Source organism: Hemicordylus capensis, chromosome 1 (genome assembly GCF_027244095.1).
Source record: "Hemicordylus capensis ecotype Gifberg chromosome 1, rHemCap1.1.pri, whole genome shotgun sequence".
NCBI lineage: Eukaryota > Metazoa > Chordata > Lepidosauria > Squamata > Cordylidae > Hemicordylus > Hemicordylus capensis.
This window is the reverse complement of record NC_069657.1, coordinates 113,112,979-113,136,741: the sequence shown is the minus strand read 5'-3', so window position 1 is coordinate 113,136,741 and position 23,763 is coordinate 113,112,979. Positions and strand designations below refer to the sequence as shown.

Below are 23,763 nucleotides of genomic sequence, written 5' to 3'. Positions count from 1 at the left end.
CCACTTTGTAGCCTAGTCCCCCAGTTTGGAGCGATCTTTTTGGAGTGCCTCACAATCCATTGTGGATTTCACTATCCTAAATAGTTTAGTGTCATCTGCAAATCTGGCTACTTTGCTGGTCATCCCAACTTTTAGATTGTTTATGAACAAGTTAAAGAGCACTGGTCCCAATTCTGATCCCTGGGGGACCCCACTTCCTACCTACCTCCATTGTGAAAACTGTCCATTTATTCCTACTCTCTGTTTCCTGTCCTTCAACCAGTTACCGATCCACACATGAACCTGTCCCCTTATTCCATGACTGCTAAGTTTACTCAAGAGCCTTTGGTGGGGAACTTTCTCAAAAGCTTTTTGGAAGTCCAAGTATACTATGTCAACCGGATCACCTTATCCACATACCTGTTGACACTTTCAAAGAACTCCAAAAGGTTAGTGAGGCAAGACTTTCTCTTGCAGAAGCCATGCTGGTTCTCCTTCAACAAGGTCTGTTCTTCTTCTATAAGTTTAACAATTTTTTCCTTAAGTATGCTTTCCATCAATTTACCTGGCACCGAAGTTAAGCTGACCGGCCTGTAATTTCCTGGATCCTCCCTGGACCTCTTCTTGAAAATTGGAGTCACATTGGCTACTTTCCAGTCCTCTGGTACAGGCCTGATTGTAAATTATATATATATTTGCTAGGAAATTGGCAATTTCACATTTGAGTTCCTTAAGAACTCTTGGGTGGGTGCCATCTGGCCCTGGCAATTTGTTAATTTTTAGCTTTTCAAGACAGTTTAGAACATCTTCCCTTGTCACCTCAAATTCACGTTGTTCCTCAGCCGCTAAACCTGAAAAACTCATTCTGGAGAGGGTATAAGGTCAATATCCTCTGCCATGAGGACAGATGCAAAGAACTCATTCAGCTTCTCTGCCATCTCCTTATCCTCCTTAATAATCCTTTTCACACCCTCATCATCTAAGCGTCCAACCGCTTCCCTGGCAGGTTTTCTACTTCTGATATATTTAAAGAAGTTTTTGTTACCCCCCTTGACACTTCTAGCTATATACTCCTCAAACCTCTCTTTGCATCCCTTATTGTGTTCTTGCATTACTTTTGCCAGAGTTTATGTTCCTTCCTGTTTTCTTCATTCGGGCAGGATTTCCATTTTCTGAGGGAAATCTTCCCTTTTATAGCTTCCCTGACTCTACTTGTTAGCCACACTGGCATCCTCCTGAACTTGGTGGTACCTTTCCTCCTTCTTGGTATACATTCCAACTGTGCTTCTAGTACTGTGGTGTTAAATAAGTTCCATTCTTTCTGGAGTGATTTGACCCTCCTGACTTTCCCTTTCAACTTCCTTCTTACCAGTCCCCTCATTTTTGAGAAGTTTCCTCTTCCGAAGTCCAACACATCTGTCCATCTGTGTTGGAAGTCCATCTGTGTTGGACTTCCTTGACAATTCTCCACTCGCATATATGCTGAATTGGATCACACTATGGTCACTGCTACTCAATGATTCTGCAACTCTGACATCTTGCACCAGGTCCTGGGTTAAATCCAAAGTTGCCATCTCTCTGGTTGGTTCCACGACTAACTGTTCTAAGGCACAGTCATTTAACACATCTAGAAATTTGGACTCTCTGTCATTACCTGAATGTGAATTTACCCAGTCTATGTGTGGGTAGTTGAAGTCACCCATTATTACTGCCCTGCCTCTCTTTGACGCTTCTATTATTTGTTTCTCCAACTCCAGGTCACTCTCAGCGCTTTGATCCAGAGGGTGATAGCACGTCCCTAGTAACACATTTCCTTTCAGTCCTCGTAATGTTACCCATAATGATTACCCTGTGGGGGACTCTGGTCCACCTAGGTTTTATAGCTTATTGGAATCTATCCCTTCTTTGATATACAGTGCCACACTTCCCCCAACCCTACCCTCCCTGTCCCTTCTATAGAGTTTATATCCAGGAATAATCATGTCCCACTGGTTCTCACCATTCCATCAGGTTTCTGTTACACCCACTATATCTCTGTTCTCATTAGTAACCAAATATTCCAGCTCACCCATCTTGGCTCGGAGGCTTCTAGCATTGGTATTCAGACACCTATACGCTGGGTCCCTCACCTAGTGTTGGCATGTGCTATCCCCCTTACTATCATTTGACCTATTTGGCAAGCTGTCCTGTGTTTCCTTCTGCTCAACTCCTGGCCCTACTCTGTCCCCTTCTGGTATAGCCAAAACATGTTCACCCTCACACTTTAGGGGATTTTGCTGGCCTAAGCAGATGCCACCCTGTTCTCGCCAGCAATCCCCCAGGCGTCATTTTAAAAGCTGCTCTGAGACCGTCTTGATTTTTAGCACCAGCAGTCTGGTTCTATCTTGGTTCAAGTGGAGTTCTTTCCTTTTGTATAGGCTTCACTTCCCCCAAAATGTATCTCAGTGCCTAGTAAATCTAAACCCCTCCTCCTGGCACCACCGATTCATCCATGCATTGAGACCCCTCAGCTCCGCCTGTCTCACTGTCCCTGCACGTGGAACAGGTAACACTTCCAAGAATGCTACCCTGGGGGTCTTGGACTTCAGTAGGCTACCTAGCAGCCTAAATTTGGCTTCCAGGACCTCCCAAGTGCATTTCCCCACATTGTTAGTGCCAATGTGCACCACAACAGCTTACTCCTCCCCAGCACTGTGCAACAACCAACCTAGATGCAGTGTGACATCCACAACCTTTGCACCATGCAGGCAAGTAACTGTGTGGTCTACACACGAGTCACAGGCCCATCTCTTCTATGCCCTTAATGGTCAAATCACCCACTACTAAGAGCCACCCTGGAGGAGTATCCTCTGTGAGAGAGGATATGGGAGCATCACCCAAGGAAGTGGTCCCTGCTAAGGGAGTGTTTCCCTCTTTCTCAGACTGATGTCCTCCTCTTAGGAGGAGATTTCCTGGCCAAGGTGTGTGTGCATGTTGTATTGTTGTTTTTTAATTCTTTGCAGGAAAGTACAACTCACTGCACCCTATGGCCCAGCATAAAACTGCTTACATGGCAGAGAAGATATCAAGATGCCACACCAATCATTCACTCTGCAGGATTGTACAGACTGTTAGGCTTTTATCTATTAATTTATTTTTGCACGAACAAGAGACTGGGCTGTAGTCTGGGCTGCATTATCTGCATGTTGAAAACTGGCATATCTCCTAGCATCCTCCCCATATCAGTTATCTCATCTGGGCCGCATTATCCACATGTTGAAAACTGGCATATCTCCTAGCATCCTCCCCATATAGAACACAGCCTCCTGTTGGACACTGTGGGGTTTCAAAATAACCACACAATTGTCAAAACATGCTTGTATTTGGTGTGGTGGTAGACTGTCTAAGAATCTCTCTGCATTCCTACATGTGGGGTTGTGCCTTATGAGAATTGAAATGTCTGGTGTGGATCAATTTCCCCACTCTGTTTCTGGGCCCAGCCCTGTACAACTGCCAGAGCTTGGATAAGTGTATACATGCTCAGGCTTCTAGATGTCTGCAAGTCCACAGTATAATTGTTACTGACTCCAGAGCAGTATTATGACCAGAATGCCATATTGGATCAAAATAGCCCCTTTTTCATATTGTCACCAATCTGAACTATTTATCTTCTCTGGAGAGATGACAAAAATGCAATAGTAAAAAATCAAAAAAACATTTGTGACTCTTCTCAGATTTTGATTCTGCTGTCTAAATATGACATTGTAGTACTGCAGTGAAAGAGGTGTGATAACTTCATTTAGTAGAACAGCATCTTGTTTTTTTCTCCCCCCCCCCCGTAATATGACCAGATTAATAGATAAAAGCCTAACAGTCTGTACAATCCTGCAGAGTGAATGATTGGCGTGGCATCTTGATATCTTCTCTGCCATGTAAGCAGTTTTATGCTGGTCCATAGGGTGCAGTGAGTTGTACTTTCCTGCAGAGAATTAAAAAACAACAATGCAACACGCACACACCCCTTGGCCAGGAAATCTCCTCCTAAGAGTTTTGCTAAACAATTCAAAATACACACCAGATCCCCCAAGTGTTCTGTTAATATCCCTGGGATACACGTGAGGTAATCTGCTTTAATAAGAGAACTCAGCAGCAAGGTCTGCTGCTGCTTTGGGGAGACTCGCAAAGGGGCAATATGAGGAGGAAAATGGCAGCTCGCCTGCTCTAAAGCTCTGGTGCAGGCTTTGCACCTGACATTTCACTTCTCATGAGGCACAACCCCACAGGTAGGAATGCAGAGAGATTCTTCCTTCTACTGCAGAACATGAAAGACATGCTTTGGTGGGTGGTAGGTGGAAATTTAGCTTCCTCTCGCCTCTCTCCTGCTTATCCCCTCCAGATCAAAAGCCAAAGTGACTGGATGGGCTTGCAGTGGGAGTGGAGTTGTGCTGTTCCCTGCGGCAAGTTGTCCCTGTGGTGAATTATCCCTGTGGTGAGTTGGCTGTGGTGAGTTGTCATAGACCCCCTGGTCTGTGAGCCACTTTGTTCCTTTGAAATGCTTGAGCGTAGGGTACAAATCACTTCCTAGTACAAGTAGTGAAGTTTGATCCTAAGCAGGTTATATTTCCTTGGAAGTCTCGCTGAGCTCAATGGAACCTACTTTCTCTTAAATATGCTCAACAATTGGGCATAATATTTCACATATTGGCATGTGATTTCACTCCATTGATCTCAACTGGAGTTACTCCCAAATCAGGATATGGAATATGAAAGCTTAAGCCAGCAAAATATTTTGTAATTCAATGCAACCAAGACAAAATGCTGAAGCTAAGCCCCAAACTTCCATCTATGTCTCCTAATAAATGATTCAGCCACATTCAAGGCTGCATTTTATTATTTAAAATTCTCAAGTGTGTATTTTTGTGCAAGCATATTCTGCCAAGAACAGAGCTTTAAAAATTAGATCTGTATTAAAGTGCACTTTGGCTGATGAACTAGTAAATAAAAGTTTGTAAGTAACTTAGAGGGAGACATCAAAAGAAAGTTTAAGTGCTGTATCTTATTTATAAGCTAGTAATATTAAAGCTCCCAGGGCAAAGGGAAAGCTAAGCTCTTTTTAAAGCTTGTTTTATTTCTATAGAAATCTAATAAATGCAGTGCTTTTATTCAAAATTTACTCTCAACAGGGAGAAAAATTGTTCCTTAGAAACATGAGAATTATGTGGCCTGGACATCACACTATCCTTTCTTTTCAGCACTGACTAGACATAGACAATAATAATTTACTGTACTAAGTATTTCTAACAAATAGTTCTACCAGATGCTCAGTATGAGAAATCTACTAAAATTAATCCAGCAAGTGAAATATAATTTGATAGATAATTAAAAAAAATAGTCACTTTATAAATGCTGTCTAGCTGAGAACATGTTTATGGACATTTCTGTATTAAGTACCACGACAAACACTCAGAGGCAATTCTCACAATCGCCAAAAAGTTCCCCACCCACTTTTTGGCGATCATGAGATCCACCGGGCTAACTAGCCCTCCTAACTAGCCCTCCCTTGAGCCCTCCCATTAGACAAGGTTAGCAGAGCGAGTGCTCCTCTAACCTTGCCTTTTCGATCATGTGTTGCCACGGTGTAACAGGAAACCCCCGCCGGGAGGCTGAAACCAGGCTCCCGGCCCTGGGGTTCTCTCCAGGATGTCCCGCACACTTGCACAGGGCATCCTGGAACTTCCAGGGGCCACGTGGCCATGCAGCCCCCAATCCCTGCAGCCCCCGCCAGTTCCATGACGGAGCCGGCAGTCGTGTGGGCAGCCAATTTGGCTGCCCAGGACTGCAGCCTGGATCATCTGTGGGGAGAACGGGCTAAGGCCGCTCTCTCTGCAGAACCCCCTCCGGCGAGTCTTACCGATTGTGAGACTCGCCTCGCGGTGATTCTCTATGGTACAGAGAGGATACGGTTTTGTTTCATTTAGTAGTTTCATAACCTCTGAATAATAAACAGCAGCTTTGATAGGTACTTTTCATTTTTTTAAAACCAGGGTATGTGAATGGGAGAAAAGGCTTTCTGGCCTCACAGGGATTTATAGTTACAATTTGCTGTGGGTTATTTTGCAGGGGTTAATGCTGTCTGCATTAGTGTCAAAATCAGTGACAAAAATCCCATTTGTGGATGACAATAAGCAAAGAGAATAATTACTGCTGCCACAGAATTGAGGATAAAATATGTTCATATTTATGAGGTGAAGTTACATAGGAATGCAAACAAATCAAGAAGAATGGCTGCACTTCTTGGTGTGTGTTTTATCACTACCATAAAGTTTAACAACACTTAATCCTTTCCTTATTACCTGACAGCTAGGCAAAAATTATCAAGATTTCTATATTGTTATTTATCTCTTCAACCGCTCCTAAGTGTATAAAGTGCTTTAAATGGTTCTCTCATTCCTCTGAAGTGGTTGCTTCAACTTGCTTGTACATCACTCAGTTTTCCAGGGGGAGTGTACTAGAATTTTCTTCAGGTGAATTCCTGGCTGACAAGGGTTTGACATTTGAAGCCATGTTTCCCATAAATGATTGCAGCATTCTATCCCTTGCTCCACAAAGAGCCCCTAGTATTTGCACACTGAGAGTTCCACCCTCCTTACAGTCTTTGATCCCACTCATAGTACATTTATTTAACAGAATTTTATGTTTCACTTATTTCAACAATTGCTTAGCATTTTCATGTTGCATTTTGGGGTACAAAATGCTGCATAGTTCTGTTTCATATTATTTTGAGAACATTTCTGTGTGATGGGGTGGACTATGAAATAGTTATGCCCAAGTTAGCTGGAGAACTTGGCTCCATGGCTGAATGGGATCTGAACTCTCACCTTCCACATCTAAACCCAGAATTCTGTCCAGTGCATCTCACTGGCTCTAGCCACATCAATAGAAATTGCTGGCACAAAATGTGCTTATAGTAAAGGTTATGGGTTGTGATCCTAAGCACATACTGAGCCTCTACACACAATAACATAGTGTTATAAGCTACATAACAAAGGAAAAAAACGGGTCTCATGGATTGTGATACCCAGTCCAGTGTGTAACCCCTGCCCTTTCAGGGTTAAAAGATTGGATGATATAGAGCCAGATGAGCACTGGCTCCTGCTGGCAGCTCCAACGGTCCGGGTGCCAGTACGTGTCGTCCCACATCACCCCACCCCCTGGAGTTCCAATAATGCACTGTCTGAGTGCACAGTGTGTAATGGGGATCCCCCTCCCCCCGAGTCTGCTAGTTTTGGTTGCTTGCAGCCGCGGCTGATAGGTGATCCAGAAAACAGGGTTAAGGGAGCGCTCGCTCCCTTAACCTTGTTTTCAAGGGAGGCTCCGTAGGCGGGTCCTCAGCCCAGTTTTGCACATGTGTGTGAATAGCCTCATAGGCTTGTCCAGTAGGGAGAAGGGAACTTGAGAAAGGACTATCATATCTAGTAAAAAAGGTGAAATCCTCAGAGGATCAAGAGGCTTGCAGAAGAAGGTCCCTGCCTAGAGATTAGCTGGTTGTTTTATATGCCTATACTTACTAATTTCAGGTATGAGGGTTTTTTACTTGGTTGCTGTTTAAGTAAAATCACACATTTAATAATTATGTGTAGTGAATAGCTGTGGTATACAAAAATATCCTGAGAGGATACAGAGGCTTGCAGAAGAAGGTCCCTGCCTAGAGAGTTCCTGTGAGAATCATCATTATCATCATCATCATCAACAACAACAACAACAACTTTATTTGTTAGCCACTCCATAACAAATTGTTCTCTGGGTGCTCACAACAGAGGATTAAAACATACAATAAAAACACAGCACATTAAATCATAAAAGACCAAAAAGGGGGGAGGGATACAAAATACAATACAAATCAATTTAAAAACTCTTTTAAAATCAGTTTAAAATCAAATTTAAAAATCAAAATTTAAAAGGCCTGAGTGACCCAAAAGGCATCTGGCATCTAAAAGAACAAAATGATGAAGCCAGGTGAACCTCACTAGGGAGGCTATTCCATAAACAGGGCGCAACTACCAAAAAGACCCTCTCCCTAGAATCCAACCGCCTCACCCTGTTTGGCAGGGACAGTTGAAGGAGGGCCTCCAAAGAAGACCTTAAGGTCCAGGTTGCAACATATGGGCCAAAGCGCTCTCTCAGGTAACCGGGTCCCAAGCCATTTAGGGCTTTAAAGCCATACAGGGCTACAATGCATTACAGTAATCTAAGCGAGATTACAAAGCATGAGTAACTGTGGCCAAACTATCTCTGTCCCGGTAAGGTCGCAGCTGGTGTATTGGCCAAAGCTGATAAAAGGCACTCCAAGCCACAGAGCCACTTGAGCCTCTAGTGACAGTGCTGGACCACTGAACACCCACAAAGTGTGTGTGGTGTGTGTGTGTGTGTATACACACACACACATCTCAGTAACACCTATCACTAATCCCATGCGTGGCAGGTCTCGTGAGAATTCATGAGCGAGCTGCCAGCAGGGGGACAAGAAAGCAGCGACGCCAGCGAACAGGCTGGCAGGCAAGGTGGGAAAGATGGCAGGGGAAGAAAGTGGAAGCGGCAGGCGGGCGGGGGATGGCAACAGCATGGTTGTGCGGGGTTAGCAAACCTTGATGGAGGCACTGCTCATGTGACTCGCCACTGCACTGACCTGGGTTAGGCTCCTGCCTAGCCCAAAATAACTGTGTGTCGAGGCTCATGTAGTTAGTACTAAGTTCTATTAAAAGCTGCAGGATCCACCTTGAAGTACATTTTTCAGCTAGAAAATTTTCAGTTGCCACTTGCGAGTCCATTCACTAACCCTGGAATGAGTCTTAAGCACCTGTATGCTTCTCCCTCTCCACATGGTGAAAAAGTAACAGGTAAATATTTTGTTTAATTTTGAGCTGCCAACAGAATCTCTCTCAGTACACTATTTGTATTCAGGCCCTCCTCTATGAAGTGCATTATCTGGCACATGACAACTCCTCTGGTCCCCCCCCCCGCCCGCCCACAAGAGGCTTATCAGTACCTCCAATTGGCAGAATCTTCTTAACACTTGGCTGAAGATGCTCAGTTTTTCTAGAAATCAACTAGATGGTGACAGGAAAATACTGGGGCTATTCTCACGATCGAAGAAAATTGGGCTAGCCTCCACTAGCCTGATTTTCTTCAATCGTGAGAACCACCGGGCTCAGCTGCGATCGCTCCACAAACCCGGGCTATCTGATTGTGAGTAGCCATGGTGCAGCTCTGCGGTGTCGTTACTCATGAGTCGACCCCCAAGGGGAGGCAAAAAACCACCTCTTGGCTCTGGGGGTCTCCCCAGTATGCCCTGCATGCTTGCGCAGGGCATACTGGGGCTTCCAGGGGCCGTGCGGCCCCCAAACTCCCCAGCCCCCACCGGTTCCGTCACAGAGCCGGCAATCGTGTGGGTGGCCAATCCGGTCACCCAGGGCTCTTTCTCTGTTCACTGCCCCAAACCGGGTCTCACGGATCATGAGACCCGGCTCACTATGTTCAAACAAAGGTAACACAGGCCAATTCACTGTTACTTCTCCACATCCTGAAGCATGGTAGTGGTGGGTCTTGAGACTTATATTGGGTTGATAGTTCTCTCCAGAAACGAAGGGCTCTGAGACATTCATTTGGCTATGCGGTGTCACCAGCATAATTATGATTACCCTTGGACTTCTTAGATATCCAACTAATATTTTTGTTTGCTAACCTGTGTATGCACAATTCAATTGTGAGGGCTGCTTTATTTTTAAGGCACTACAAAGTCACAAGAGGTTTGCAGAGTTTTTCTCCTGAACGCAATATCAGAGGGGTTGTTTGATGAGTAGGTTGAAATATCAATTGTAACAGAGGCCCAGCCTCTTATATGCTCAAAGAGCAACTCATATGTATTCATTATCCAAAGAAACAAGTAAATAAACTGAGGAAAGGAATTCACATAATTAGGAAAAATGCCAACGATATAACAAAATAATATCATCAATTTATATGATTCGTTAACAGAAACAAAAGACCCAGACCATAAACTTGACAGATACCCTGAATCAAATACCCTGCTGCATCTACTGTCCCTATAGAATCTTACTGTGACTGCAAGAATAGTCAGTTCTTTTAACTTGCTCTGCAGTCTCAGCTGCACAGCCACAAATTCATCCCACAAATTTTAATATGTCAGTATTAACTCTTTTATTAACGTGCACGGTTCTATATCTGAACCAGGCGGTATTCAACTTAATAAAGTTGAGACAAAAATCTATGTAGACTATATCAAATAACAATTGATATATAGACAAACTTCTGGCTGCGCAAATGTCAGCTAGCCACATGGGGAGAAGGCAATATTAGAAAGTAAAACTATATACAAAGCCTTTAATAAAGATTGCACAATGGACAACATATTATCAAAGTTTAAAGAGAAAATGAATGTGACTCAAACTTCCAGGTCATTTGCTTGGCTTCATTGTTACCAATGTGAAGCCAATATTTAAAGATAAAATGTGAGATCTGAAAGGCAAGTCCAGATAAAATGCGCAAAAAACTATAAAACTGAAAGAACCCTGCTTTCTATGCATATTTGCTCAGTTGTTGTTTGTAACTCCCTCAAGGCAGAATCTCCTTTCTAAGTAGTTGGGGTAAGCAGAGAGGTGGCCAAACTTGCAGATTACACTAAACTGTTTTAAGGCAGTGAAATCTAAAACGGATTGTGAGGAGCTCCTAAGGGATCTCTCCAAACTAAATGAAGGGGTAACAAAATGGTAAATGTGGTTCAGTGTAAGTAAGTGTAAGGTGATGCACATGGAGGCAAAAAACCCTAGCCAGCTTCACATGTACTCTGGTGGAGTTAGAGTTGTTGGTGACTGACCAGGAGAGGGCTCTTGGGATTGTGGAGGACTGTATTGAAAGCGTTGACTCAGTGTGAAAAAGGCAGCTGTAATAAAGGCAAAACCTTTATTAGTAGTGAGGGCATAAGTAGTGAGGGCATAAGTGGCCCATGTTCTCACAGGCAACCCCCACCCCACACAGTGGCAGAGTGATCCCTACCCCAGCAGTGGCATCAGCTTCTGCCCATCACAACGGTGGCTGCAGCAGCATGCTCCTACTGAAAGCACACTGTGCTTCAGCCAGCTCTTATCCCAAGATGGCTGGGCATGAAGAGGGCACATGTACTCTGATGACACAGGGCTCATGTACGCTCTCCTTCCCAGTCACCTCGAGTCAGAACCCCAACTGGCTGGGAAGCAGCAGCGTGCTGCAGGAGCATAGTGCCCCACTGGGGATGGGGAGCACGGCATGCCACAGGGGAGGAAGAAGCTAGCAGGAGTGTGGTGGTGAGCAACAGCAGGAATGGCTGGCCAGTTGGCCAGCAGGGAAGAGGTGGGGGGCAGAGGAGCGAGTGAGATTACCTTGGAGGCAGTATGGTGTGTGTTCTTGGGACGCGCCCATCCACTTGTAGCTCTGCCTCTGAGCAAATTCCATGCTTGGAATCATTAGGAAGGGGATTGAAAATCTCAAAAGGGACATTTAGATTTGGAAAAGGTCAGAAGAGGGCAAACAAGATGATCAAGGGCCTAAAGCACCTTCGTTTTGAGACAAGGGTACAACATCTGGGGCTTTTTAGTTCAGAAAAATGATAACTAAGGGGAGACATGATAGAGGTTTATAAAATTATGCATGGTATGGAGAGAGAGGATAAAAATAATTTTTTCTCCCTCTCTCACAACTCTAGAACTAGGGGTTATACCATGAAATTGACTGTCAGAAAATTTAGGACCAACAAAAGGGAGCACTTTTTCACACAGTGCATACTCTATGGAATTCTCTGCCGCAGAATGTGGTGATGGACACTAGCCTGGACTGCTTTAAAAGGGGCTTGGGCAGATTCATGGAAGACAGGTCTATCAATGGCTTCTAGTCTTGATAGCTACAGGCTGTCTCCTGTAGGATGCCTCTAAATACCAGTAGGATGCCTCTAAATACCTGTCTCCTGTAGGATGCCTCTAAATACCAGTTGCAGGGGAGAGAGGGCATGCCTTCATCTCTTGCCTGTGGGCTTCCCAGAGGCACCTAGTGGACCACAGGATGTTGGACTAGATAGGGAAACAGGATCTGGACTAGATAGGCCTTGGGCCTGATCCAGCAGAACAGTTCTTATGTTCTTAACTCTGGAATACATCTGTGAGCTCCAAATCATACAAAGATGTTCATGCAGTTGAGCTGATAGTTTGTTGTCATAACTGCTAGCGGTAGAGGTGGGATTTTCACCAGTATTGAAACAATGGGGCAGGCCCTGCTTGTGCTGAATTCCATGAAAGAAATGGGCTATAGCTCAGTGCAAGAGCATCTGTTGGGCATGCAGAAGATCTCAGGTTCAACCCCTGGCAGGTACAGTAGGACTGAGGAAGGCTCCTGTCTGAAACCTAGAGATCCACTGTCGGAAATCCTAGAGACCCACTGCAAGTCAGTGTACACAACACTGGCCTTGATGGACCAACAGTCTAACTCAGTATAAGGCAGCTTCTTATATTGACATGTATGTACCAGGTGGCTTTGGATCAAAATAATTAGGGTCCGACACGATTCCATGTGTAGATCTAAATTCTGTATTTTATTCAGAGCTGGTTTGGATGATACTTTCCCAGTCCTCAGAATTAAAAGGGGGACATGCTGAGGGTGCCTCCATTGTGACATCTTTCACTGATGTCTTGACACCTTCCCGGGCAGTGGTGGCTCTGTTTTATAGTTACCCTCATTAATTCAAAGCAATCTTAGGCTTGCTTAACTAATCTTTATTCAGAAACAACCCAATTTTTCTCCTTCCTTTTCCTCCTTTTCCTTTTCGAATCCACACCCACCCCTTCTCTGCAGGATCCTCAGAGGGACAAACTTCTACTTAAAAAGACATAAAAGACTGCTAGATAGAATACAAGGCAGCCTGAGGTGGCGAGTGCACCCTGGGGCAGTGATGGCGAGCACCCTGCCCCACCCCCATTTGAGGTATCACCCACCTGCCCCCACCACACCTCACCTCCTTTGTTTTTTATATTAACCCCATCCCTGGTCCACTCAATCTTTTCCAGCCCCACCTCCCCGGGTCAGAGGCCAACAATGATGCTACCCACCTTCCCATCATTTTGTGGGTACTGCATGCACTCTGTCATGCAGTCGATGCATGATGAGACTTGCTATATAAGGCAGGCAGCATGTGTGCATCCAGGTTTACTGGTCCCTGTGGCTCCACTCCAGTACCATGGCAGCCCAGTCAAAGCAAAGGCAAGCTCCTTTTAAATGGTGAATTGAATTTGAGCCAAATTGCAGTTTTTGGTATGTGCACACCCCTAGAAGTATATGTCCTCTGAGCATGGCATAGTTTAAAACAATAGTATGGGAAAGTACAATAAGAGCAAGTAATTGCACTCACGTGGATAATCTTTTGGGTGTGTCTTCTCTGACCAGTTTCCATAAAAGGTAAGTCTATATTTAGCAGTTCCACAGGCACAACAATCTAGGATTGGTTTATCAGTCACACCCTCCATGGCTGAGTCTAAAAGAAAGCAGAGAAAGCCTTTGTTGTTTGTTTGTTTGTTGTTTTATGAGTAATTTCAACACCACAACATTTGAAAAAAATTGTACTAGAATGATAAACAAAGCAAAACACAAGAAATAGGTGGGCTGGGGTACTTAGACATAGACTTCTACATATGCCAGTACTATTGCAGTCTAAGATTCACTTAAGCTCAATTTGAAGAACTCTAATTTGATTTTGTCATGATTTCATATGAACAGATTACCTCTTCAGGTATTTAATATTTGGGTATCTGAATTTCTCTGATGCAATTATCACTGGCCGACAACCAGAATAACAAAGCACTGGTGCAGTGATGCTGCTACAGCGGGAGAAACAAATTTTGTCGATCTTCCCTTCCCTCTGAAGCCCACTGTGTCTCCCAAAAAAATGTCCCAGCAAGCCATGCAGCCCTCAGGGACATATTTTTGGGATGACAGTGGGCTTCAGAAGGAAGAGGAGATCAACAAAAAATGTCCTATCCATGCTAGAACAAGTGCAGCATTAGCAGCACAAACATTGAATTAGTCTGGATCAGTGTTCCCTCTAAGGTGTGCACACATGTGTGCACTCACACATTTTTTTAATGTCCACTCAGTTAATTTTAGATCCTGCTCAGGTTGCATCAGGAAGGCCCCACTCTGAATGCATGTGCACACACACTGCCTTGATACTGCCGCCCAGAACAAAACTCATTCTGCACACTGGTGAAAAAAATTAGAGAGAACACTGGTCTGGATGTCAGCCACTGTGTTTAATGTTATGTGCTCTCAAGCTAAGTGCACCCAGGATTACAGGCTTACTGATGTACCATGTTGTGGCAGCATCCAAACCAAACCAATGCCATAGTTATTTCACACTCCATTGCAGACTGACATGAAAAGTTATAGGGCCTCTGTTAACATACTACTTTCAGTGGTAGCTACAATCTCAGTTTGTTCCATGTCAAACAGTGCCATAAGAAAGTCATTGCATTCTTACGACTTTCATTCTGTAAGGAAATGGAAGCAAGCCAAGGCTGAGCATAATGTGTGTTAGTTAATAACTTACCCAACAGCAGAAGGTCTGTAGCTGAACCTATTGGCCACATTCACATGTAACACAAAACCAGAGGTGAAGGGACCTCTGGTTTCATTTTGTGTACATCCGAAGGTGGGCAACCGCAGTTTTGCAGCAAATGGACCCTCCCCAGACAGTGATTTGTATCTTTGGTTTGTAGAGAGGTCCGCCATCTGGACCTCCAGTTCTGCGGTGCCAGCATTATGTCTGAATGCTGACACCGCAGTTTGGTTGCTTTGCAACCAGAGTTGAGGGAGGAAGCTCCTCCCTCACTCTGGCTGATATTGTCTGCCAGGACAGTCCTTCAGTAAAGAAGGAAGCCCAGGCAGCCAGTTCCCTTCCTCTCTGCAGTCAGTCAGATTGAAAAGAAGGAGCTCTCCTGAATGTCCAAATTCAGACAGATGTGCAGTGGGAGGGGGGAGCAGAACCATGGGTCCATTGGTTCTGTGTTATGTCCACTGGTGATCCTTAGCTAGGAACCATGGGTTCACTGTGACATCTGCACAGTGTGTGAGTGAAAAGAAGCTGTTTGCAAATCCTACACATATTTTAAAAGTAGCTGAGGGCATCTGCATACAGAGGCAGTGATTTTTTGTCATCTTCCTAAGTGTGAACAAAAATCTCCTTCTGTTCTTCTGATGCTGAATTGTAAGTCCCCTTTCTATGCTTCTTCAGTACACAAGCACTGAGGGCTAAAATACACATGACATTAAGCAGGTGTTGCAGGGATGGCCTTCCAGTGCTCCTCTTCCCCCGCCCTCCGCAATTAATTTCAGCCATGTGAGGGAAGGAAGGGGGGCTGTCTACCATCTAAAGAAAAGGTGGAAGCTGTCTTCCCAAAATGTGAAATGGCATTGCCTTCAGGGGAAATGTGCTTTCCCTTTTAATCACTGAAGACTGGGCAATCTAATAGATGGTTTTAAAAAGCAGCTAATAGTTGCTTCAGGGAAAGATATTCATGGGTGGGGGAAAGTAGCTCTAATGTAGGAAATAAGCAGCTTAGGGAGGATGTAGGGATATTTTTTTTAAAAAAAAAAATCAAAGCAGCAACACCTGTTTCTCAGCATGTTAACGATTACACAGAGAGCAGGCCATCATTTCCCAGCAGTCCTTCACTTCCATTGAGCACATCTTGTGCTCCTCCACTTGGAGGCTCTGGTTTGCTGGGGTGCAGCAGCCCCTGCTTGGGATGCAACTGGTGAAGCTCTCAATGGAATTGAAGGGCTGCTGGGCATGGCCCACCAGGCTATAATTTGCAGAAGAGAAGCACTTCCATTTGGAAGCCCATCTCTATAAAATGCAGTTCATGACATGTGTAGTTTGGTCCTGAAAGCCACCCTTTAACTGACCATTCAGTCATCCCAAATTGAAGTACAAGTATTGTTTGTCTTGATATGGCCAATGATTGCTTCATTAAGGAGTTCCAAAAGCACTCAATCCATGTGTACCAACAGGGTGACATTTGAAATACTATGGCATACTGCCAGCTCTTATACAGTTTAATTTAACATAGACCTTGAAAGTTAAATTCTGTCCGTTGCCCTTCTGCCTACCCCCATGACACTGGAGCGCATCATCCATGTGCTGTGGGCTACAACCTTCCTACTTCACTATGATCACTTCAAAGTGTAATTATGAGTCACATGTCTCTTGCATTGTTGTCAACTAAAAAGGACAATTCAGAAGAGTCTTGTATATACATCACTTGCTTTAGCACAGGATTACTCTTTCTTATTAAGATAAGACTGCAGTGCTTAGTCAATTAACTGCTAGATTAATTAATTGATTAAAAAGGCATCCCTGATCTCTTCAGTTCAACATAAAAATGTGGACAATCTGTGCCACTTTAGAAGAGGCATTTTCCTTTCTCTTTCTCACAGAAGGAATGCCTCTTTATGCAATGTGTGAACACCAACTAAAAACAAAGTAGTTTTTTCTTCAGTACTATTGTTTGTTTATATGCAAATATATGCATATTTAGCCAGTTAAAAAGTCAGTTTATTGATTGTAATGTAGCAATTTGTCATTATGCAAGATCAATCACATAAGAAGCAAGAAAACGAGTTATTACAATGTTTGGATCATGATGCCAGACAAATATACAAAACTTGATGAAAGTCAATAACACTCTCCAGTTGGCTCCCAAGCTGATTTTTAAGGACTGCATCCCCAAAATCAGGGGGTGAGAGACAAAGGCAACTCCCTGTGGAGACCCACAGGGCCAGGTGCAGTTCAGTGCTTGAAAACCACCCCAGGAACCAGCTTGGAGAGACTTGCATTCCAAGCCAGCTCCCAGGGATTATTTAAGGACTGTACCACCCTAAAATGGGGGTGGGGGCAAATGCAACTTCCTAGGAGGGGACCCACAGGACCAGAAGGTCCCCTGTGTGGAGTTACCTTCCATTCCACCTCCCAATTTCAGGAGTGTGGTCCTCAAAAACCAGCCTGGGAGCTGGCTTGCGGAGACGTACTTTCCAAGCTGGCTCCTGGTCTAATTTAAAAAGAGCACACCTTGGAAACTGGGCAGAGGGAAAACACAACCGACCAATGGGGACCTTCTCGCCTTGTGGGTCCCTAATGCAGGGTTGTCTTTATTCCTTCATTTCAAGGGTGCAGTCCCTGAAAATCACCAATATTAAGTTGGTAAATACCGATCTGATTCCAACCGCTGACAGTTTTGCTGGGGGCATGTCAGCCTTCCCAGTAATTTCTCTTTTGAGTCTGGCCAGGTCATATTGGATCCTATATTGGATCCCAGGCTTAGTACCTCCCCCTTTCCCCAGCTGGCATTTCTTCATTCCAAATCATCTGTTATCTGGCTTTTGCCTCTGCAGGGTTTGTTTGTTTGTTTGTATGTATGTTTATTGAACGTATTTGCATACCGCCCAAAACGCAAATTTCTGGGTGGTTCCAGATGAGGTTCCAGATGAGGGCAGGAGGGTCCAGTTGAGGGCAGGAGGGTCCAGAAGAGGGCAGTTCCAGATGGGTTCCAGATGATGGCAGGAAAAACAAAGGGCAGGAAGGTTGTCCCTCCTTCCAGTGTTAACTTTTCTACTCTAAATCCTCCCCCACTTTTGAAATGGCTTTAAAAAAAAAATGAATAGCATTGGAGCAGTTACAAATGTTTGAATGTAACATTTAGCTTGCCCCACAGAAACACAGAACAAATTCCTTTTTGAAAGCAAACTCATTTTTAAGTAAAGTTTTAAGAAAAAAAATTAAAACACTAGTCAATGGCTAACATTTAGTAGTCCCAAGGCCCAAAATGCTGGTATTAGGACCCCTGCCATGCAACAACATCGGGGCTGCCTTTCATGTTGTGAAGCAGCTTGGGCACTAGACAGGTCCCTATTGCTGGCATTCCACTGCACTGAATCCTGTGTATAGAATCACTGAGCAGCTCAGAGAAATAGGTGCTTTTCAGAAATACCTATTCTGATAAGAATAGGAGCATATTCACATGAGGACTGGAGCACAGAAGGGATGCTCTTTGACATCTCTAAATGGCACCTCTGTGTTTCAAACTAGGCTCAACACTGCAACTTACCACCCTAGAGGGAAGCCTCATTTTCAGGTTTGCTCTCTGAAATAGGAAGTTTTGATCATGTGAATAAATTCCACAGGAAGGATTTTCAAGCAAGCAATTGCTTGGCAGAGGAGAGCTGGTCTTGTGGTAGCAAGCATGACTTGTCCCCATAGCTAAGCAAAGTCTACCCTGGTTGTATCTGAATGGGAGACTTGATGTGTGAGCACTGCAAGATATTCCTCTCAGGGGATGAAGCCACTCTGGGAAGAGCAGAAGGTTTCAAGTTCCCTCCCTGGCTTGTCCAAGATAGGGCTGAGAGAGATTCATGCCTGCAACCTTGGCGAAGCCGCTGCCAGTCTGTGAAGACAATACTGAGCTAGATAGACCAATGGTCTGACTCAGTATATGGCAGTTTCCTAATTCTTCAAGTGGGAAATGAGGTGGGGCAGTCCCAAGACTGCTTCACAGGACAGTGTTTGAATAATTGATTCATTACCTTGCCAACCTCCAGCTTCATTTGCTGAATGTGATGTAAACAATTACCTGATGTATCTCCTAAGACCTAACAAGTTATTGCTGTAAAAAGGGGCTGCTGGTAGACTTGTAAATCCAACATTTTTTGTTATTCTAGAAACACCCGGAATGTACTTTAGATTCTTGACAGCAAGCCCTTTTTGTTTTTAATGCTGCTTTCGATTTTTCTGTATTCAGGAACACGAAACAGATGTCTCAATTTCATTTACGTAACTTGCTCCAGTGACTTCATTGAGCACATTCTCCATTCAGAGCATAAAGAGCTGTTTGAAACAGAGCACAATCTGCATTTGCAAATGAACGAAGAAAGTGAAAAGCCTGGCCAGTGTCAAATGTGGCACATCTATTAAATTCAATTAAGCATCTTACAGCACACACTTCAGTGTATTTTTAAAAAGCCTATCAAAACCAGGGCCAGATTATGCTAATCCAGGATCCCTGGGCCTAGGGGAAAGGATGAAGGCCAGACTTTCTTTGCATCCCCTTAACATGGCAGGGTTTCCAAACTGGCAGAATGAAAGGAGGCAGGGGTAAGATCATCTTACAGCAATTATCCTTTAACTGGTGCATGAAGAAATTATCACTCCTTTTCATGGAGGTCTGGGAAGCATTCCCTGGCAGACATATGCATAGAATTTTGCAATTTGGATGTAAATTCAAAAGAAGTTATGCATCAGACGGATGTAGATTGTACAGTACTTCTTAGCAAAGTGTCCTCTCAGTTGAAAACTTCATTAAAGAGGGTTTGAAGAAATCATTAGCTGAAGTTAACAAACTGTTTGCGACAGAATACTATATACCGTACGTGGATAAGAAGGAATGCTTCCTGTCCCCACGCATGTTTTTTTACTGTTGTTCAATGTTCTGCACATTGACTCTGCCTATCAGAGAGAGTGTGTTTCCAAGCAATGGGACCATGAAGTCTTTGGGCTGATCCAAACACTCCCTCCCCACACTTTGTGTGACAAAAGGTATTGGTTGAATGGGCAATTCACAGATATTCTTTTCATTGTGATTTCTGAGATTGCAGCAGCTCCAAAAGTCATCGGCTTCTGTGCCATCACAGAAATAGCAGGAGTATCTCTGTGGAGCGTCAGTACAATTCCAGGCACAAGGGATTGCATTAAGGTTGTTTGCTTGCATGAACTAGCTAGCCCCCATCTATGAACTGAAACTCAATTTACATGAAAAGTACAATGGCATCAATTACACATATTTCTGTGTGTGCTTAGAATGTGCTTAGGAGCAGGATAGAACAGAGCTGGAAACCCTAACCTTACAAATTGGTGTAAGCTTTGGCAGCATAGCAATCAGGGCCACAGCAGCTAAAACCTCCATTGCCTGACATGCAGTATGATCAGTATGACATGCAGTATGTATGATCAGATTACAAGGCTACTTCTCACAAAATCTTTTGGGATGTTGTGACTGGATTGGACTCACTATCACTACTACACAGTTACTCTTGTACAGCACATGTAAGCCACATCAAGAGGAAAGTCCTGAGTTCAGAAGCAAGCCTAGTAGCAGTAGCAACCCACTAGCAGTAATGTGGCAGGAAGATCCTGTTGGTGGACTACATAACCTGGAGGGTAGCGCGTACTATCGGATCAACCACTAGTGGGGTCATAAGATCAATCTGCCAGTTCTACTTATGCAAACTCTTAAGTAAGTCTCATCGATTTTAAGGGACTTGATTCTAAGATTGCAGCATTACTTGAAAATAAGTCTCACTTAATTCAATGAGTCTGCCAAGTAATTAAGGACTGAATAGCTAGGAAGACCAGGCCTATACAAATAAGCACTGAGATCTACTTGTTGATTGAATGTTCATATAGATGGGTCAAGGACTTTCATTCCAAGAAGGGTGACTTTATAAGATCAGAAGATAGCTTTACCAATTTAGGGGTATACTCGTGGGTCAAATGGGCCTTAAACCAGAATTTGGCTTTTAAAAAGCCAAATCTGGCCACTCAGGATCCAGCAAAAGTTAAATAGTTTTAAATTCCCCTGATTTCAATAGAATACTCTCACCAACTGAAATCAATATGTCTTAAAACTACTTAGCTTTGAGCTACTTGTGCCCCAAACTACTAGACAGAAATGCCAATTCATGTCAGTGGTTTGATTACCCTGTATCATAGATCTCATAGCAAAAGGAGCCGAGATGATGTAATCAAGAGTGAATAAAGTTAATCATACCTTGTTCACATAATCGCTTTGTGAGGGATCCTTCATCTTGAAAATAAATAATTCGCTTTTGCACAATACTTGCCCTGTTGAAGAGATGGAAGCACAGTGTTCATAAAATGCAGTTAAGAAATTAATAGTATAACATTACATGGACAGCAAAGAACATTCTTTTACTTATACTTTTTCAACAATTAACCAATGAAGACTTACAGACTGAGCCTCACTATGGGGGAGATAAGGATCTCCCACCATTCCCAGTATTGCAGGTGTGTTGGGGAGAGTGGTGAGAGGGTCCAAACCATGATGAAGGCTGCAGTGGGCATGGAGGCACTGAATCCTTCTTTGATCATATCCCTCCCCACTCTCCCTGCCTCTTCTCCAAGTGACACTTCAAGGGACAATATGCTCTTTTCTCATCTGCCCCATCCCTCTCAGCTGCTCACCAGTCTTCAACTCACCCCATTCTCTTACCTCACCTGGCAGAAGTGCACAAGCTCTTTCCCCCCTCTTTTTTGCTCTTCTTGGATTATGAAAGGCCAAGGGAGAAGAGATTTGAAAGTGTGGAGGAAGATTCCCTTCCCTTCCCTTGGCTTTTCAAAAGCCAAGTTGGTGCTGGGTTGCCAGGCTGCTCTCCCAGATAACCAGGTTTCCCTTTAATGCTCACACTGCAGTGAGATAGGTGGCCACTGGAAACAGTAGTTGGCTGCAGATAGCAGTTGCTGGGCAGCAAGTGAGGAGCAGAGGGGCCCATCCCCTTTCACTGCCATAGCAGCCACCACCAAGCAGTACCACCAATCACTACCCGCACCACCAGGCACCACCTCACTCTCCTCAGCTCCCTCTACAGAAGGAGAATTAATAAATATACTTAGCATTTGTTTAGTGTTCTGTGTGTGTGTGCAAAGTGCTTCACATGTATGATCTTGATGTACTTTTAAAACCAGCCCTGTAAGGTAAGTATTGTTGTCCCCATATTGCAGAGGGGAGGGTTAAGAGTGGCTTGCCTATGGTGCTTTACTGAGTCCATTGGAGAGGTGATACTGCCACCAGGGAAGTCCTGATTTGCTGCTTCGTCTCGACACTAAAACAGCTCATATAAAATTAATTCTCCAGGTTCCCAGCCTGGCAAATCTAGGTGCTAAAGGTAGCCATCAAGCTTGCCCCAAAATATGAAGGATCTGCAAACCTGCACTATATAATCAGTGGGGCAGGGGGTCTGACAAAAAAGTTCGGTGTATTTTATTTGCATTTGCTTCTTCTTTTTGTCTGTCCTACATAGCTTTAAATGGCTGCATCTGGTGTTTCTGAAATATCAGGTGCTCATTTTGCAAAGATCACTGAAGCCAAAGAATTCAGTAGACACAAAAATGGAACAGAATAAAAAAGTGCAAAGCAGGTTTCAAAAGTGCAGGTTCTGTCATTCTTTGGTCTTCACATTTTTCATTGACATCTATGCACTTTGGGTCAGGTGCATTCGACTGAAAATGTCAACGTCACTGTTTTGATCCAACATCAGCCAAGACCACATGCTCACAGGCAGACTTCTAAAAAATGAACTCCCCTGGGCGCATCAGGTAAAGCTTCCTTCAAATGCCTTACCTTTGTTAAAAACAGTGGTCAAGTTTAAAATGTTCATTTCTATCCGTGTCATTTGACTTTTCACATGATTTGCTTCTTTTCAAGTTTTCATTTCATTTTTTCTGATTACAAAGCAATTTATAGATTTAGCATTAAAGAACCCCAAGTTATCCTACATCATCATGCAAGAGAATTCCTGTACAACACAATATACAATTCATTCTCCCATTGCTGCCTTCAAGGAGGAGGTATAGTCCTTGCTCCCCCTTTTTCTGCTGCATTAGCAAGGCTTCTGCTGCATTAGCAAGAGGACACTAGAATCTTCTTCTGAATCTCAAAACTGTTGCCATTTGAGAACGAAGTATGTTCTACAGATGACAGCTTGGAATCTTACAGAGTTATTGTTTCTCTCTCACACACACTTGCTCTTTGGCTGCTCTCACTTGACAGTCTCTTGCCTGCTTCTTCCATTACCATAAATTTTCAAATTATCAAGTACAAAAATGGAAGTATTTTAGGCACTAAAAATCAGTGCAGTCCTGCAGACTGTTACATATGCGTCTTACACAGAGACTGCGGTGGGATTTAAGCATGCATAAATACATACAGGGTTATAGCCAATGACCCAAATATTCAGAAATGTGCTGGAAGATCATCCATAGGGGCATCATTAAAGCCCTGCCACTATAAAAAGCTAGTTGTGATTGCAGTCGGTGAAGGTGGGAGTAGCTGCTGTTTGAAAATGAGAGGAGAAAGCCCTCCATAGAGGGCATCTTTCCAAAAAACACCATTTCAAATGGTGGCTGTCTATATTTAGCAGGGGGAGAGCAACTATCCTTATTCAGCCCGGCATAATATCTCTTCAGTGGCTGTAGCTGGTGTATCCAGTATGTCTCTGTGTGTTTTAGCTTGTGAGCCGTTAGGACAAGGAACTATTTTCTCATGTCTTTTGCTATGTAAACTGCATTTAAAACCTTTTGCTGAAAAGCAGTATCAAGATATTTTTAATTATAATTTTTAATATATGCACACCAGCTTGTACACATACATAAAATGACCTGCTGGATTATGGCCAGTATCATCCATTCCAACATGACTGGGTTTTAAAAAAATAAAAATAAAATCTACATTCATTCCATGCCATAGCAATTTAAAGACTTCCAGATGCACAGCAATATGGTGACACCCCTCAGCTTGTCTGGGGTGCAGGCTCTTTGCCCCGGCCTCATACTGAGGTATGAGGCATGCGGGTCACTCATTGGCCAGCAGGCCATTGGGGGCGTGGTTAGCATGGCCATTGCTTCAGTAGTGCTCCACCCCC

At 43.8% G+C, this 23,763-nt stretch overlaps 1 protein-coding gene across 2 annotated transcripts in view; it reads right to left on the bottom strand.

The window, feature by feature from the left end:
- The window catches only part of SPON1 (spondin 1), a 541,453-nt gene that overhangs the window by 327,723 nt on the left and 189,967 nt on the right, over nt 1–23,763 (bottom strand). For both annotated transcript variants that reach the window (XM_053265111.1, XM_053265102.1), the window contains exons 4-5: nt 20,874–20,947; nt 13,409–13,531 (exon numbers count right to left, since the gene is read on the bottom strand). In XM_053265111.1, coding sequence (XP_053121086.1) covers nt 13,409–13,531; nt 20,874–20,947 — 197 coding nt within the window. The remainder of the gene's footprint in view (nt 1–13,408; nt 13,532–20,873; nt 20,948–23,763) is intronic.